The sequence below is a fragment of the Falco rusticolus genome, chromosome 3 (genome assembly GCF_015220075.1).
Source record: "Falco rusticolus isolate bFalRus1 chromosome 3, bFalRus1.pri, whole genome shotgun sequence".
NCBI lineage: Eukaryota > Metazoa > Chordata > Aves > Falconiformes > Falconidae > Falco > Falco rusticolus.
In genome coordinates this window covers 105,696,692-105,714,565 of record NC_051189.1, presented here as the reverse complement: position 1 = coordinate 105,714,565, position 17,874 = coordinate 105,696,692, and the positions used below count along the sequence as shown (strand labels likewise).

The following is a 17,874-nucleotide window of genomic DNA, read 5'->3' as shown; positions in this document are numbered from 1 at the left end:
CCGCAGGACCCGCTGCCACATCGCTGCCCCCCGTAGGGGGTGGGGCGGGCAGAACCAGCTCCAGGAAAAAAGTAATAAACCAGCGTATTTGTCCCAGATCGGGGCACAGCGGGGGGGGGGGGGAGGGGCAGGGTGCCCCACGGGGGCCCGGCAGGGTGCCCCACGGGGGCCCGGCCCAGCTGCGGCGTGGGGGGCTTCACTCACACATCACATCACGTGCAGGGTGCAAGGCCAGGGCCCCGCAGCATCCCACCGCCCCGCCAGCATCCCGCAGCTGGTGGCACTGCAAGCAACAGCAAACCTTCACCGGGCTTCTCTTAAAATAATGCCAGAAAAGAAATCTTCATCCACAGAGTCAAGCCCAGATGAGGAATGGCCACTGTGGCTACCCCAAGGAAAACCATAACATTACTGTTTCCTGCAAGACGGAGCCTAGATTTTTATTTTACCTTTTTCATTAAACAAGACTAACAGATTGGATTTTCCAGAGGCAAGCTCAAAAGCCTCATTCAACTTTCTGGAATGTTTTGAAACAATGTGCTTGCAGGGTTGAGCTGAGGGAGAGCACAGCCTGCTACTTTGAGATGTTTTAGCAGTATTATTTGGCTGTAGTAAAATTCCAAATTAAAACTTGTGGTTTAGGCTGCAATGAATAGCATTCCATGAAAAATTTTGAAACACAGAGAGAAGCTGAATCCAGAAAGAAAATAACGATTTAAGGCTATTTCTGCCACGGTTTCCAAAGGAAGGTGGACTCCAGTCACAAGTCCCCTCTGTAGCCCATTCCAAGCGGAAGCATTTCAGGGACCGCTTCAGCTCATCCGAATAGTCACCCATCGCAACAGTTCACCTGCTTCTCATCAATATTTCAAGTTTAACAAAAAGATCTGACTCAAAAATTTCTCAGTTACTTTATGGCAAAAAAAGATAATCTTTCTGAACTGCACATTGTTAGAAACGGTCTGTGGAGGTAAAAATCTGTGCAAACCACTGATGTGCCACAGCCCGGCAGCCAATTAACACGCATCTTCCTCTCACTGCCTGGTAGGTGCAGCAGCATCCCCCCGAGATGCTGCTCAGCACCGGGGCAGGGAGGACACTGGGCAGAATAGGGACAGGAGGAGGGGAAATGCTGGAGGGGTATTCCCAAGAGGCACCAGAAATTATACCTGCCCTCCCTGAGCCCCGTGATGGGCTGTCCCGGTGTGGTGCTCTGCAACACACCTCTGTGTGCATGGTCGTGGGCTGCCGTCCTGCTAGAAGCCCCTTTTCCATCTATCCAATACTTCACCCGTTTAGAAATAACATATTGCCAGGCGTCAAGAATTTTCATTGCTGGCCCAGGTCGGGTCCTCGGGGGTACGCCCTCCGAGCAGCGACATTTAAGCCGCTCCGATGGCTAGTGTTGACACTTTTCCTGTAAATGTTTCCAGTAGTGTTGACATGCAAAAATGAATGTTGCCACAGAGCTATGAAAAACGGTTTAGACTGACTTCCTCAGTTCAGTGGTGTTATTAAGACATTGTCTATATTAAATCAGCCTTGCATGGAATGCAGATGAGTCACAGCGAGCGCAGCTCTCCCAGTGACTCCCGGACTCCACAAGCACCAACCAAAGGGATCTTTCCACTGGCTCCATGACCTGGAAATTTCTACTACCTGGGTATAGGCAGCCCCCGACAAAGAGTGCTTGCTCCTCACCCTGCACAAACGGATGCTAGCACAGCCGCTGATGTTCAACAACTTATGTGACAAACTTGTTCAATCTCATCCTTTCTTAGACTGCTAAGAAAAAAAATCAATAATGATGAGAGGCTCAGAATTTTCCAGATGGCTCTGTATCAAAAGTACATCAGGCTTGAACATAAACAGAATCCTGCTTATGTAATAAGTTATGCTTGGCCAGGGTTGAGCCAGCTCGAGCTTCCTTGTCACCTAATTTACTTCAGCTGATTAAGTACTAAGAGTTGGTTTGAGTATGGCAACACATTACAATCAGCAGCAAATCGTTACTGCTTCCTGTGGAACCAGCTAGGAGAGCATGAACATCCAGAGGGGTTCTTTAAACAGCGACCGAGCTGGGCTGAACCCATAACTCTCACAGAATTTCATTCAGATTCAGTCTCGGCATTAATAAATTCTCGTAAGAACCCAAACAAATCACAGCTGATGATGCGGCACTTTGCAGTTCAACAGCATGTTAAGTCATCCCTGCACAGCCACAGGTCAACCGGCTTAGGTAAACACGAGTGCTGGAACCTTCATCCAAAGAGTACCCAAACCCCAAACCAAGTTTCTTCTGACGTTTGAAACAGGATTCTACAGTTAAAAGGAAAACGCCGAACAGAAAATATGGAAGCAGTCCAGAAAAATGCAAAAGGTGAAACACAGAAGGGGAGCGGGAAGGAACGCGGCTGAGGCACAGGGTTTGCGATCTCGGGGTCAGCACAGCATGAGCCGTCGCCTCGTCTGGTGTGTAAAAAGCACGTGGCGCATGGCTGCCAGGGGATACAAGCAGTGCAAGAAGATTTACAGCTGCTGGCTCACGCAGCTTTGCACAGCGGAGGTGGCCAGCAGTGGATGTGCGCTTTACAACCCCTGCTTCAGCATCTTTTATGCGCTTTGCTCTTCCCCGGGGGGCATTTTCCCTGTTCAGGGTTAGCTTCCCAGCCTCAGCTACCTGGGGCTACTGCAGGCGAGGTTTTCATCTTATTCATCAATTATAGCTGAAGAAGATACCGGAGGAATACAAAGTGGAAAAGTTAAGAGCTTGTAGTTTTTCCAGGTGTGGAGTCTGAACTCTCCCTCTTCCTTCCAGTCAGGAGTTGGCTTATTTCAAACAAGCCATCGAGCCCTCCCTGACCCATTTCAAAGGGAATTTAAAGGGGGGAAAATCCCCGTAATACGGTGTTCTGTAATGGCACCTGGATTAACCAGCCCATGGCACTGGTACGTAATAGTTCCCCGAACCCCTCATGACACTAAGGCTTGGCTGGTGCAAATCCCAGGATCATCCACTCAAACGGTTTCAGCAGCTGGAAGAGGAAGGTTCACCACTGCGGTTAAAGGCTAGTCCACAGCAGAGGCTACCCCTCTAACAGGCAGTTACAGCTTAGGGAGGTCACTCGCCACTTCTCTCTCCTGCTAGTCTTTCAGCCGAGGTCAGAGAGAACTTTGGCACCACCTGGATCTATCTGCCTACACCAAGAGGAACCTCAGGTGCCAATCTCTTCGGCTATGACATCTTGACTCCATGGATTCACAGCTCAGGCGCTCTGTCGTCATGCTGCGCCGTAATGTTGGCTGATGAAGAGTCAGATAAACAAATAGCTCAAGAAATTTAGCATGTACCAGTTATGCATGCTAATAACTGCATGCTGAAATGTATTCCAGACAGATTTTTGAACCCCTCTGCATGTGCATAAGGAAAACGTTAGCTGGCAATTAAATGAACTAAGACCCCCCCTGTGTGCATGAACAATCCAGCTAAAATGTGAATTTTCATTTAATTTTGGAGCTAATGCCCTTGTCCTAAGAAGGCTATGAAAAGTTAAAATACTCTTCTCTATGTGAAGTGGTGCTTAGAAGAATAAAATAAACAAGCCTGTGAGAATCGCATTTTAGAGGTTTGGTTTATGATGCTTTCTAAGACCTCTCTCCACTGCATACTTGGCTGAGCTCTCTCCATCATGCCTGTCACTAGTGCAGGACCCTGTGCATGCCGACTCTTCCAAAAGTGTGTGCAAGCACCCTGGTTTCCTGCAAAACCTCCTTCAGCGAAACAAGGAAGTTGAAGGATGACTTAGTACCACTGCAAAAATGAGCTCCTTTCCCTGGGATGTAACTTAGACCTGAAGCAGTGGTGGCCAATGGATCTAGAAAAGGGGCTTCCACATCTTTCAAGTCTCTAACACATAACGTTGTATAGCAGAACCTCAAGATGTTGTTCAAACAGAACTTGAGCTCCCCTAGAATTTGCTATACCTCAAAAAGGCTTGTAAAAAAGAAAACCTGTTTGTTTCTGGTAAAAAAACCAACACATAATGTCCCCAAACCACTCTAAAGACAGCTTGTCTGCTATAGCCAAAATTAGAAATACAGCAATGCTTGAGAGGCTCATGGTTACAGGTGTAACCATCCCATAGTCAACCAAACAGAAACACTCTACAAGCCCCTGCGTAGCTGTATATTATTGATACTGGTAAATCATATGAGAATTAGTAGCGTATCAAATATATTTCTTTGTGACTCTAGATCACTAGCTCATGTTCACACCATGTAAATAAGGATGAGAGCTGGTACCACCCAGGGGCTCAGCGCTGTAATGTCAGCTCGTCAGACCCCAGATGGGTACCAGAGCTGACTGGCCCCTTCCTGGTAGCATGAGCAAACAGCCCAGGACCATATAAATCCAAGGGCAGATTTTCTTTGTAACTATAATCCCTTTAGCTCAGAAGTGAAAACACACTGGACAGCCAAACACTGCTGCTGCTACTGCCCGTCTCTGCCTGTTTCGTGGATAAGGTCAAGCCAGGAGCCATCCTGTAAGGTACCAGGCCAGGTCTGAGCCAGCAGCGTGCATGCACACACATGCACACACACGCACAGACACATACCCCAGCCCCGTCCTGGGGTGGGCATTACTGGCACTGGGACATGGCAGCCAGCGGGAAGGAACTGGGGGGGCCTGTTGCTCGGAAGATGCCACATGTGACCATCTCAGCTCATCGTTGTGCCTGCCAAGTGTGCCAAGCTCTGGACAGCCAAAGGTTTCAAGAATTTCTTACATTTCTTTGCAGTGTTTCAGGAGAACATTTGCACTCATTTTAAGATCCCAGTCATCAGCCAACCAACCGGCACCCTGGCATGAGCAAAACTCCTTTTCTTGCCCCTTGCTCCTGCAAGGGTATTCCTCCACCTCCATATTTCTACAGTGAGTGAATCAGCATAACTTCAACCAATTCTGGGCAGGAAAAGCAGCAAGCTCGCCCTGAGCCATACCATCCCTCTGTTTCTGAGCAGAGGTTAGGTTGGGAGGGCCTCACATAGGCAAGATTAATTTTTTCTAATAAAAAAAATCTCCTACCTTAGAAGCAAACACCGAGTCCTGGTAGTTTTCCGCCTCCCCACACAAAACATCCTGCTGATGTTATTGCGTAGTTATTTGTTTAGCAGATACTTCAAAGAGGAGGACTCTGAAGAGGCCAGCTTGACGTCACTCCCAGCCGGGCAAGAGCCAGGAATCAAGTCACAAGGGTAAAGCAAGTGAACTGCTGGCTTCTGAACCCACGACTCATCTCCTCGGGCCACCCTCAGAAAAGATGCAAGGTCCAAACCCTCCTGCCCAGCACAGAGCCAGCAAAGGGCTCCAAATATATAACCTCATCTTTGGAGACCCAGGCTGCATTGTTCAGGCTCCATCAGGACTTTGATCAAGAAGAGCTGAATATTTTGCAAACTTTAAACATTAATGAGTGCCTCCTGTCTTTTCAAGCTGCCCCGTCTCTACAAACACGGATCTAATCCCATCCACTTCTTCATACTCGCATTAGCATTCAGGGTGTTTGGAAAGAGTTCCTTACCTGACGCAGAAATAAAAGTTAATGTCAAAAGTGGTGAGTGCAGCAAGGTCCACCCACTGTCACGCTAGTAAGACTGATGGAGAAGCACAAACCACAGAGAGGGTAACTAACACCTGCTTTGCTGGTGCGTAGAGATTTACACTTGAGCAAAATGGGAGTATATGAGTGATGTGACCCAATGCAAATTGTAGTCTCTGTTTAATTTAGAGCTTAATCTTTCCCATGGTCTTTTTTTGTGCGTGATGAAACCTGCACACTGAACAAGGAGCTCCAGGAGGATGATGGCAATGACCGCTCCACTGCCACCAACACCGCATCGGGGAGGGACGGAGGCAGGCTGCCACCTCCACTGCGACAAGGGGATAGAGGGGGCAACTGCCGGCTCTGTAGGCATGACTGGTTACAAATAATACTAAGAATATATTGACATGGATTCACATTGTCTCCCCTAAAAACGAACAAACAAACAAAACAAAAAAAAAAGGAAAAAACCACCCCAGATTGTTTGTTTTCACCAAAATCCTGAACCTCTTAATCATCTGAGAAGCTAATCCTCATCAGGGGAATTCTGGGGAAACCGAAAATATTTTAGCTTGGCTAAGATAAGGGCAGAGCTGTTTATTTCACACATCTCTACAGTGGTATAGAGCCAGGAAATACTTTCCAGTTATTTTCAACAAAACAAGACAAATGTACCAAATTGGCAAGAAAGTGACATTTTTCTGCAGAATTCTTTAGTGTCCAAACCGATATCCACAGAAATGACTCTTTCCCAGTTTGTCAGCAATCTTTGTTAATTATTTGGAATACTTTTGGACTTCTGCTAAGCAAACCAGTGCTGAAAATATGCGAGAACTCCACCACAAAAACGTGACCATCCTAAGCAATCAATAAAGTACCCTGCAGCAGGCATTTTAGTGTCACCCTAGAGAATACCTGAGCTTCAGATTTCTGGATGGCAGGAGCCCGGTAAAGGTGGGTTTATGATATTGTCAGTGAATCCTGGAACTGCAAGATACTCTAGAAAAATGTATCTTGCTCTTGGCTCTGATAAGCAAATAGCTTTTTGCATTTTTCTGACTCTCAGCTCCAGCCGACTCAAACATGCAGCACTTGCACAGATAACAGTCAGGGAGAAAAGGACGGGGAATCTACTCGGTGCAAAACAGATTTGAGCCATAGGAGAAATGGCCACGTGAGGTGAGGCTTGCTCTGGATGCTACATAAATCCCATCCAGTATTTCCATTTTGCAAACACAAAGCTGTGTCTTCTCTTTGGCTTTGGTTTGAAAGCAGGAGATGTGAAGGGGAAGGCAGGGAACAGTGTGACAGTATAGATGCCGAAGGAGAAATCTCACCTCTTTAGAGGCAATACAATACATGCCATCGACTTGAACAGGACCAAGATGTCACCCTGAAAACATCACTTCTATCAGGTCAGGCTTTCCTTCTATGCCCGTTACTTGCACCTCTAAACCTTCAGCAGACAGAGAGCACCTTGGGTGGCTAAACAACATCAGAAGCGTGCACTGTATGAGAAGGTTTCCCCAAAAGCCTCTCCTCTGACAGCCACCCTGCCGCCCATGGCTCCAGTGCCGATCCCCCCGCAGCCCCTCGCTGCTGGGGCTGGGGTCGTACCAGGCGGCCGCGCACCCCTACCTGCGCATGCCTTCCCGTCCTGCTCCAGCCGCAGCCCCGCCGCGCACTTGCAGTAGAAGCTCCCGATGGTGTTGCAGCACTGGAACTCGCAGCCCCCGTTGCCCGTCTCGCACTCGTTCACGTCTGCAAGAGAGAAGGGGGAGCACAGGTGAGCTGCTGCCGCCGGACTGACTTCGGGGTACCGCACGACAGCAAACCCAACCGCTCTTATTGCGGCTTAGTCTCCTAACTTTTCACCGCCAACAAGAACATTAACCAGTACAAAATGATCCCCCTCGTTAGATGCTCAAATGCTCAAGATGGCACTATCCAAAATAATCCCATCCTGGATGAACACTGGCACTCATATGCATGAGAATATATCTGTTATCACAAAGTGATGCTACACTCTGTAATAGCCATCTTGCTCATGAAAATAAGCAAACAAATTTTTTTCACATTAAAAATCTGTTGGTATAGAAGTTTTATCTTCTTGTCTTAAATCAGAGTGGTGGAACTATCATAGCTTCCCACGAAAATGTCTTCAAAGAAACCCATGCCAAGTTGCCTGAATAGTATTAATCCAGAGAAGACTAAACTAAAAGGTCGACAAAACCAAAATATCCATGTAGTACACATTTTCTACTATTTTTTGTAACTCAAGCCCAGAATAAATCACATTACCTTACCAAAACCAGATATTTCTCTTCCCTTCAGCCTGGGGTGGGCCAGACCCTTAAGTAATGGGGAGCACCTTTCTCAAATTACCTTTTAAATAGAGTGAATGACTCATTACCAGGTAAAAACAGAGGCATCACCCTCCCCCCACCCTTATTTTCCTTGTTACCTAAACACAGGCTCCCTCTGCTCCTCCGTTCAGTTCCCAGGGATTTAACAACTGGGGACCCAAAGGAACTGAACCCTGTACTGCCCCTCTAACTCCAAGGCAGCATCCCCCCCAGAGTCCATTGGGGAGCTATTAATAAGCACTGGAGATGCTTCCCATTCAAGCATTTTCACACCTCGTCAAAACATGACAGCTACTTTAATTAGTAAAAAAAATAAAAATAGTGTAAGTTGCCAAGGTTCCCAACATACAGCGCATCAACCGGTTACATCACCCTGGGTGAAGAGGCTGGAATACCCGAAGCCCGCTGGCGACAGCCTACCCGCACCAGCTGCCCAGGCTCTTCAGGAAGGTGTGGGAGCGGGAGCCAGCCAGGGAGCTCTGCCTGACTGCCCATCCCTGCTCCAGCACACAGCCTGCATCCTTGGTCCCTGGGAGAAATACCAAAGGCTCAGCTATGAGCATCGCTCCTGCCACAGCCTCGGGAACATCTGCCTATGGAACGGCGGGGAACGGAGACCGGCAGCGAGGTGGGAAGGAGGCAACCTTGCGCCACATCGATGTTAGGCTGGTGTAATATTTTCAGTTACAGATCAAAATCGAGCCCAGATTAAGAAACGCTAAGTTTCAGTTCAACATGTGAAATATATGGGGAGGTTTCAAAAAGATTTATCAGCTGTTGGCAAATTTTTGACATTTGGCACTAAGCGAGGCACTCTAAAAATGTATTTGCACTTAAGAAGCCACTTTTTTTTTTTCTCTCTTTAAAGAAGCATTTCCTTCTTAAAAGAAAGTAGAAATATGGAGACAAATACTGTTTTAAGGCATTTGGTCTGGATGGAAGAATAATGAGCTGTAGCTTTGCCAAAACCCTGTGCTGCAGCCATACTATACTCTGTACATTTCCCTCTGCTACTGCAGATAAATCTTGGTTTTCTTTTGCTCACCCAGAGCCGGCAGAGCTTGCTGTCTGTCAGCAGCCAGCCCCACTCCCATCTGCTCTTCGCTCTGAGCCCGACTCCAGCTCTGCTGCCTTTGTGGCCAGAGGCAGACGGGATCCTTCGACAAGCCCCAGGGAACAAGGCTAGGACAGGCCCACACCGAGAGGGAGCACTCCTCGAAGGGCAGCCAGCCTGGCTCTGCTTCAGGATGCCACAAAGAGGTGGCCTGCAGGCAGCTGGACCGCTGTGGACCTCTGCACGTGTTATTAGCACGTCCCATGGAAAGGAAAAAAAAATGATATTGAGGTGAGCTATTGTGTTATGCTTTAGTGGTCTGCAAATAGGGACCGTGAAGTAGCGCAGCGCAGCGCTCGCTGCAGGTGTGACTGCCAGTGGTGATGGGGACGAGGATGGGAACAGGGATGGGGACAAGCAGAGCTGCCACCGTGCCCCAGGCACCCACCGCACTCTGCCGGCAGCACCTCCCCCACCTGCAGGAAAGCTCTTTGCAGAGGCATCCCTTGCAGTGATGCTCTTTATTCAGGATAAAACAGGCCCTCGGTCGCTCCTGCGATACCAATAATAAAAGGTGTCTGCGGGTAGTGCACAAACCTGTCAAGTCGTAAAGAATGAAACGTATTACCAGCCAAGAACAGAGGCAGGGAAAGACAGGGATCAAAACAAGGCTGATGTGATCAAAGAGACGCAGCGTTTAATTCCCTCAGCCTCTTCTAATTCAGTCCTGTCTGGGCTCGGAGTTCCCTAACTACTTCTGAAACACCAGACCGTGCAAGTTTTGTTTTACCTTTCAGAAATCCTAAAACCTGCTAGAGCTTAACAAAATCCCCAAGGGTTTATACTTGCTTAATCCTCTCATTGCAGCAACCTGCCAGTGTTCAGAGACCCATGGCTTGTTCCAAAGGCTTTGTGTAAGACAGGTTACTGAGTGGTGAGCAGGGCTACCCAGCAGTTCCCCTGCCTTCTCTCTGACAATGGATTTTCATGCTACAGGTGTTACAAAGATGAATTCAGCAACACCATAAATTGTAATTAGATTTTCATGTGCTGTAACTGCCTATTGCAGTGTCTGTTGAAGAAAGGTGTGTTACTGTCACAACTGTAAGGGGAAGAGTTTTATAAACCAGTTCTGGGAACGAACGGTTCATCAGTTAAAGCTTTTCCTCCTTTCCTGTTCTCCCCAAAGACCTGGCAAACCTTATACATGTTGTCCCACCGTGAACGGTTTCCAGACAGACGCCAGCTCTGGCAGCGACGCTAACTGGTGACAAGACAGACCCTGGTTTACGTGCTATAAGAAAAGTGAATCCAAGTGCTGTGAGTGATGCTCACCACTACAAGAGCAAATTCTTGTTCCTGCTTTGTGCATTGTTCCTATAGCCATTATCACATGGGTTTTACTTACACAAACAGTACCAGTGGTTCGACGCATTGACCGGGCAGTGCAGTATTTCAAAGAAATACTCACTGACTTGTTATGGAGAGCAGAGGGGGAATTAGGAAATGCGACCCTGTGGGATTTTATAAAACTTGGAGAAGGCTTAAGAATTTGAAAACCTGATGATTTAGAAGTTAAAAGGGCACCGAAACATCTGTCATGCGGAGTCAGGCAAGGGGGGAGGAGGAAGAAAGGCTTATCGGTTTGAAGGTCCTTCCACAATGCAAGTAGCCTGCTAGGAGCGTTCAGGGAGAAGCTTATAATCCAGAATTTGTCTGTCTTGGCCCTGCTCATCCTCATCATGTTTCCTGGTTTAATAAGCCTCTTGTGAGATGGTCACAAATCAGCCACTGGCTTTTCAAAAGGCTTTGCTGTCAGGTTGCGTAAACTCTGACGGAGAGGAGTTAGTCAATGAGCTTGAAGGGTTTCATATGCTGTGTCTGTGCTGGGTACAACTGAAGTCTAGCATATTTGAAGGGGGTTTTGTTATTATAATTTTTTAACAGCAGCTTTTATATAAAGTTCCCTTTAATCTTTTAAATGGATGCAATCTCTGCAGCTTCCCCGTGAGCCAGAAGTTTCCCCAGAAGACGCAGTGAGAGCAAGAGTTATTCTTGCCTCCACGTTTTGTAAAAATAAGCATTGTGGTCAGACTCTGCAAACACTTTTTTCGGTTTCATAGAGCTTGTATTTATCAAAGCTTTGTGAAACTTCCTTCCTCCGTGACTGAAACATATGATTCATAAATAAAAGGATGAGTGTTCCTCATGCCCTGACTCACCCCATGCTCCGGCACCACCACGGCCTGTCTAACCCATACGCCTTGATCCCGACCCCCCATGTCCTGCCCAGGAGCTGCTCCAGCTCAGAGCTGACCCCAGTTTGATTTTGTGCCACTGCACCCAGCGAGGCATCCCAACTTTCGAAAGGAGGGAGTCCCAGCAGTGCTCTCGGGGCAGTCAAGCAAAGCATGAAAGCTGTCAACAGAGGGAAGTCCCTGCACTGACCAGGACAGGGACGGGGAGGCTCAGTGCTTGTCTCCACGGCTCCTCCTAAACCTGAATCGCCTGAATGCCAGAGCAGGCTCCTGTCCCCTGCCACCGCCGGCACCTCAGCCAGTGAAAGTGCCATCGCACTCCCAGGGCACTAATTGCCAGCGACCGCAGAAAAGCAGCTCGGAGATACTACGGCCCATCCTTGTTTCAAAAAGCGGGGAGGCCGAGGTTAACTATTTCGCTATCATCAATTTAGGGCTGTTTGGCCATCCTGAATTAGAAGATCTTTGAACAAAGGATACCTCGAAATTGCCAGCAACCCCCCAGCACAAAAGTACGAGATTTATTTTGCCTCTGCCAGGCAGCCATGAATCAGCTGTCACCACCAGCCAGGTGTCACGAGCAGAGAGCGGTAAAGCTTGGTCCCTAAATCAAACCTGACCCTCCTGAAGCTGCGAGCTAACTCAGAGCAGCTGGGCTGGAATCAGTCCTCGCGGGCCCTCGGAAGGCAAGAGCCTGTATTATTCCCTGGAGGTTATTGTGCACCTTTGAAACAACCCATCAGTATTCTAGAAAGGTGTGATGGCTGCAGGCGCTCCCTCGCTCAGCGTGCTTGGCTTACACTGAAGCATTTCGGCATGCATGCCATATGCCACCCACAATTACAGACACTCTTCTCCTTGCCCCCAAGGGACGGTGCCTTTGGTGCCACAGGCCACCAGCCAAGACCTAAACCTGGCCCACGGACCGTGTGTTCCTGAAATCACTGCCTTGCGTCCAGCTTCTTTTGCTACAATATTAATCCTGCCTAGAGCTTTCTTGGACTAATATTTCCTGACAAACATAAAACTCAGTTCAAGTTCACTGAAATGTCTGAAATACTTTCACGGAAACCAGGGCTGGCTTTGAGCACAAGAAGGGACAAGTTACCATTTCCCACTGAAGCCAGGCAAAACTCGTGGAACCTCCATGCTTCTCGTAGGGAATCCAGCCAAAGCATGCAATTCTGGCAAAAGTCTTAGCCCTGTCCAAACTCCATCATTCAAATCCAACCTGAGAGACCATGATCCTCACTCAGACTTGAACATTGCATGTTTTTTTACAAGACAAGCCTGGGGTAGAAAAGAGTGCAACATTGCATGTGGCTCAATAGCAAGGAACGAAACGACTGCAAACAGCCTCGTTGGTGCTCAGAAAAGTGCTTGCAGGTACACAATCACCTGTAAATGTTTGGGGTCATGGATGTAAGTCTGCTGCAGCTTTCTCAAAAGCTCAGCTGGAGGGGAGGGGTGAATGGAGGCAGGACTGCACGAGACCCTTCAGGTTATTTTGATGCGGTTTCTGTGTCCAGATTACTCCTGTTGTTCCTATCACCTGGGAAACTCAACTTTTCACCTGCATTGGATGGTTTTTCAAAATGAAAAAAAATAAAGCCAGTATCCAATACTACTGAGCCCATGTGAACCTCAGCAACGATGGGCTGGCATTTCCTGCACTCGCATTTTCGTGGCGGTAACACAGCAGCCAGAGCATGCACTGCAACGTGCTTGCTCCTCTCTGTAGATTCCCTGCAGACCCTTGAAACCAAGTATGGGTCGCCTCGAATCACACCCACAGGCTCCACCTATACTTGATTTCTAAGGTCATGGGCAGTGGATGTCAAGGAGCTCCTGGAAACCTGTTCCCCAAGAAAGGCTTCTTTCTATCCTTAGTTTTATTCATACATTATTGAAGTGCCGTGTAAATGTAAATCAATTGTGAAACTCCATACAAGATTTCTGTTAAAAATTGGTTTCAACTAATCTGTTTGTAAAATACATACATTTCCTTTTTATTTTTTAAGAGAGTTAGGAACAGATAAGAAAATACTGTACTGAACATTCAAGCACATAACAAGTTTCTCCAAATAATCTGTGCTCATTTAAAAACACCAATCTTCAGATAATTCACATCCCCACTAAATTAAAGGTAGGCAGGAATCAAAGGTTAATTAGAGGAAAGATGCTCCAACACAATAAAATTTAGACTTTAGATATCACCTCACTTTTCTAGCTCTGTGCTCCCTCTAGGCAGTGATCACTACAGGTTTTACAGCATTGCAGTAGTTTATATTCATGCTCGTTATCTTTAGCAATTGTCTACCTACCTATGCAGTGCCCAAGCTAGCCAGAAACAACCACAAGGTTCCTATGATAGAATCACCCCTGAATTATTTAATCCTTCCCAGACACAGCCTAGCCTTCAAAGATTGAAAGCAACCTCGACATCTGAAGTGGCAGGGCTGCAATATGAAAAGAAATACATCATTTTAGTTAATTTTTTTTTTTAAATATCCATAATTTTAAGCAGCTTTGCAGAGGAATACTTAAGGCTTTTTATAGAAGTTCAGTCGCACCCAACCAATGACCACGTTTCTCATAAAACTGAATTCATCCGCTTTGGAAGAATTTCATACTGCTACTTTAGCCTTGCACCTGTGCAAGGTTTGTTCCAAATATATTCCCAGTTTCCAGCTGAGTCCAAGTCCCTCCCAGTATCAGGAAGGGCAGTGACTGACTGTCTTTGCATTGTGCCTTTCCTTCTGCATGGCACTGTACAGTCTGCTTACCTGTATTATCCTCCTGGCATTTCTCTCTGCTGGCCCAGAAAAGTCCTTTTAAACGCATCAACGTATGTTCTTATGCAAAGCCCGGACAGACAGACAGACCAAAAGCTGGGGTGGGTTTTGGGCTGGCCATCAGGAGGGCTGTGGCATTAGCACTGGGCTCAGATGCTTGCTCATGGGTCCAGCTGAGGTCCTGCCATCTCCTTTGCTCCATCCCAATTTGGTGCCTGCCAGGAGCTGCATCCCTGTCCCCGTCCCTGCCCAGCCCTCTCCCAGCACGGGCCAGGGCTCCAGCCAGACCGAGAGCCCTCCAAATCAAAACGTGAACCACATCTCTTGAGAAACTAAACGTCTTGGAGGATCTGCATTATTGCGATGGGATATGGAATTGCAGGTAAACCTGTCTTGATCTGAAGAGTTCAGAGCCTCAGGACCATGGCTGAGCGCCGCAGTGGTGGTACTCATTCTGCATTGACCTGGCTGCTATGCTCCAGCATTCACAAACCCACTTTGATACCTTTTGCTAGGAAAGGATTGAAACGAAATACTGGTAACAGTAGGTATTCCTACCCTGTATGAGAATCCTCAAGTCATTTTAAGGAAAGCAGAATTCAAGCACATCTGGTATTTTATTTATGGAGGTTACACACTCCCACATGAAAGAAACCATCCACTTAAACTGATAACACACCCCCCCCCCCCCTTTCCAATCTGCCTTTGGGCTAAGAGACCATTAATATTCACAGCCTATTGTCAAGCAACTTTACAACATCTTGTAAAAAGGCCTGAAGGAAGTTTAAATGCCAAGAGGCCCCAGTTTCCAGCATCTGGCTTTCCCTTGAACAATGGCTGCCCCTTTTCCAGCACACCCAGAAAACACACCATGAAGCCACAGAGTCATCTCCCAGCTCGCAAGCACACACATCAGCCGAGTTTTGGGGATTCAGGGCAGAGAACGTGACCCTCGCTAGAAAAAGGAATGTCTTTGTACATTATCCTGACGACTCATAAAAGGTAAGCGCACTGCAGACCACAAAATCATCTCAGCTATCTGCATAACTTGCAATTCCCTAGAAAGGAGGACCAGGGTCCAAATTTCGGTGCCAATGTGCCAACCTTTTCCCCATCCCACCAGGTTAAGATTTTACATGGCTTAATTTCCCTTAATTGAGTAAAATCAGCCAGCAGGAAGGTGAGAGGAGCTGGCAGGAGGTTTTCTCGTGTTCCACTGCCATCTCTTCCTGGCTGAGGATGGCAGCCCTGGAAAGTGCTGCAGTAGCAATGTGCCGGTGGATTATGAATGAGCAGTTACCCACGGGTGTCAGCAGACAGGTCTCCAGAACCCCACCACCACCACCCCCACACACGCGCTGAGGGGCTGGCTGCAGCGGGGCAGCCCAGGGCATGGTCCAAGCCTGGAGAGCATCACCACCGCTTCCAGGAGCCGGGGGCAGGGAGAGCATCTCTCACCGCAGCCCACGCCAGCCTGGCAAAAGGAGTGCCAGCGTCTGCTGAAAGCACAACTGCAGGATTCAGACTGTGAACAGGGACCTTGCTGGCACCAAATTCCCTCTCCAAATCAGAAAACAATGATCACCATGTAGGCTGTGGAAAGAGGGTGTGAAGCAGGACTCCGGGAGGGACGATCTCACTGGGATGTGTCTCAAAGGTGAGGCTGTGTGTGTCAGGCTGCCAGCCAGGAGAGCGTGGGTGGGAACATCACGCGGGGCTGCAGGTCACAAGCTGCAGCACCAGGCTCGGCTCCCCCTCACAAGGGCCCTTTCCCCTCCGAGCGCAGGGAAGTTGCAGATTTCCCAGCCACGAGCAGACTGATTCCTCTGCGGTTCTTACTGTGACTGTTCTGTGGAGCCAAAAGCTTCCACTGTGCAGGTGGTTTTGACTCTCTTTGCTCTCTCCAATCCTTTACGTTCATCTTACCTCATGCCGGTGTCCGAGGAGGCTCTCGTGCTGCCGGGGTTTTTCCCACAAGCCGTGAGAGGGACCCAGATGCTGCTGGTGCTCTGCCGACAGCCAGGATGCTGCGGCTCTGCCCGAGAGGGAGCAAGCGAGAAGCAGAACCTCAAATACTGCTGTCTTCATTCTTGTTCCTTCTGCTTTCAGCAGCCCATTTCCTCACCTTGGATAGAGCAAGCAGACTGGATTCATTCCCAGTATTCAGGGAAAACCCTCTTGCTGCTGGGACTCTTCCTTTTGCACATCCTCTAAAGGTGGCTGCAGTGACTCTCCTCCCATCACTCAGCCAAGACATCCCTGGCAGATATCGCAGCAGCTCCCTAACCTCACAGCCACTTGCACACCAACAGCTCATTATTGGCAGCTCTCTCCTCTCTCTCTTCATTTAAACACAGCCTTTATTATAAATATAGGGGCAGATATTTCGGAGATCAGCTGTGCACTCCAAGCGAGACAGCTGTATGGCCTCCCCGTTCCCCACTGGTGAACCAGCATCCCCAGGAAAATAGAATTACTTATCTGGAAAATGCAAAGCTCATATCCTCAGCTGGCTCAGTCCCAAATACCTGTCAGCGATACTGACCTGATGCCTATAGAGAAAATCATCTGTCTGGATGCTGTGTAAGTGGTTGCTGGATGTTTCTGCTCTGTGATGGTCCGGAGATTGGTCTTGCTGCCTGGGGCCTTGTGCCAGCGTGGTCTCTCTGGCTACAGGAGAGATCCAGTGCCAGTCTTGGCTTCAGAAACATGGAATGGGTGTCCGAGACCAAGTGTTCCTACTGATGTTACTGCGCTGGCTAGGTCAGTAGAAGAATGATTTTGATTCCTGGTTTCAGAAACCATCTGCCTGACTCAACACCTCTGCGACGACACCTGGGACAACGACCATCAGGGTGAAAAGCGCGGTGATGCTTGGACTGCTGTCTGCTGCTGTCTAGTGAGAAACAGTGTGGTTGCTTTTTCCCATCATCAACTTTTTCCTTTTTTTCCTAAAATAATTTTTAACTGCTTCATTATTTATTATTGCTAAGGGAGAATTTCCATTTCCTGAGCATTTCAGATCCCGAGACCTGCCTTTTTCCTCTTTAGCACGGACAATTGCGAGCCAGCCCAAGCTGGCCGCACACAGAACTCCAGCAAACTCCAGGTCAGACGAGTGTAAGACTGACCCTTCACATCTAGTACTTACAAGACTGGAAGGTTTGGGGCATATACTGCTGGTAGGGCAGCATCCATGCCCGGACAGGACACTTCAGTTTCTTAAATACCTACCAAAGGTGGATGGTTCAGGTCCCCAGAACTCACAGCATGGAACTGGCAAGCCAGCAAAGACCAAATGAAAAAAAAGCCAGATTAATTTCTTAGAAGGGAGTCTCCTGAAGAAAACAAAACCTGTGAAATCTGTTTTTCCAACAGAATCTGCACTTACACATACACTATTACATACACATAATATAAGTTCTATCTGTAATGATTTTTCCCCAAAAAAAAACCTCCATAAGCTTTGAAAAAGCATGATTTTTTTTCCTTTCTTTTGTAGGGAAGTGACCTTTAAGAAGACAAAAAAAATTAAAAAAAGTTGCTGTGTTATGTTTGACCAAAAAAACCCAAAAACTTCTAGAGTTTATATAGATTAAAAGTGGTTAAAATGGGGATAAAATATTTTTTATTTAACTCCAAAGGGGTAACCCTGCAGCTCTTCAATGGGACAAGTTCTCACCACAGTCCGAGGGTGAGGCAGGCGCTGGAAGGAGCCCCAGCTCCCGGGATGGGTGAGCAGCGCAGAGGCTCTATCCCCTCCCTCTGGCCGAAGGAAATTTAACAGACGCAGCAGTT

General features: G+C 47.8%; 1 protein-coding gene across 2 annotated transcripts in view; it reads right to left on the bottom strand.

Annotated features, from left to right (window-relative positions):
• MEGF6 (multiple EGF like domains 6) overlaps positions 1 to 17,874 on the bottom strand; it is a 106,392-nt gene that overhangs the window by 49,472 nt on the left and 39,046 nt on the right. Inside the window, exons 1-2 of one of the 2 annotated variants that reach the window (XM_037379206.1) lie at positions 9,015 to 10,561; positions 7,242 to 7,364 (exon numbers count right to left, since the gene is read on the bottom strand). In XM_037379206.1, coding sequence (XP_037235103.1) covers positions 7,242 to 7,364; positions 9,015 to 9,288 — 397 coding nt within the window. In that variant the 5' untranslated portion in view covers positions 9,289 to 10,561. Of the gene's footprint in view, positions 1 to 7,241; positions 7,365 to 9,014; positions 10,562 to 17,874 lie in introns of those variants that run through there. The other variant, XM_037379205.1, reaches the window with a different exon arrangement.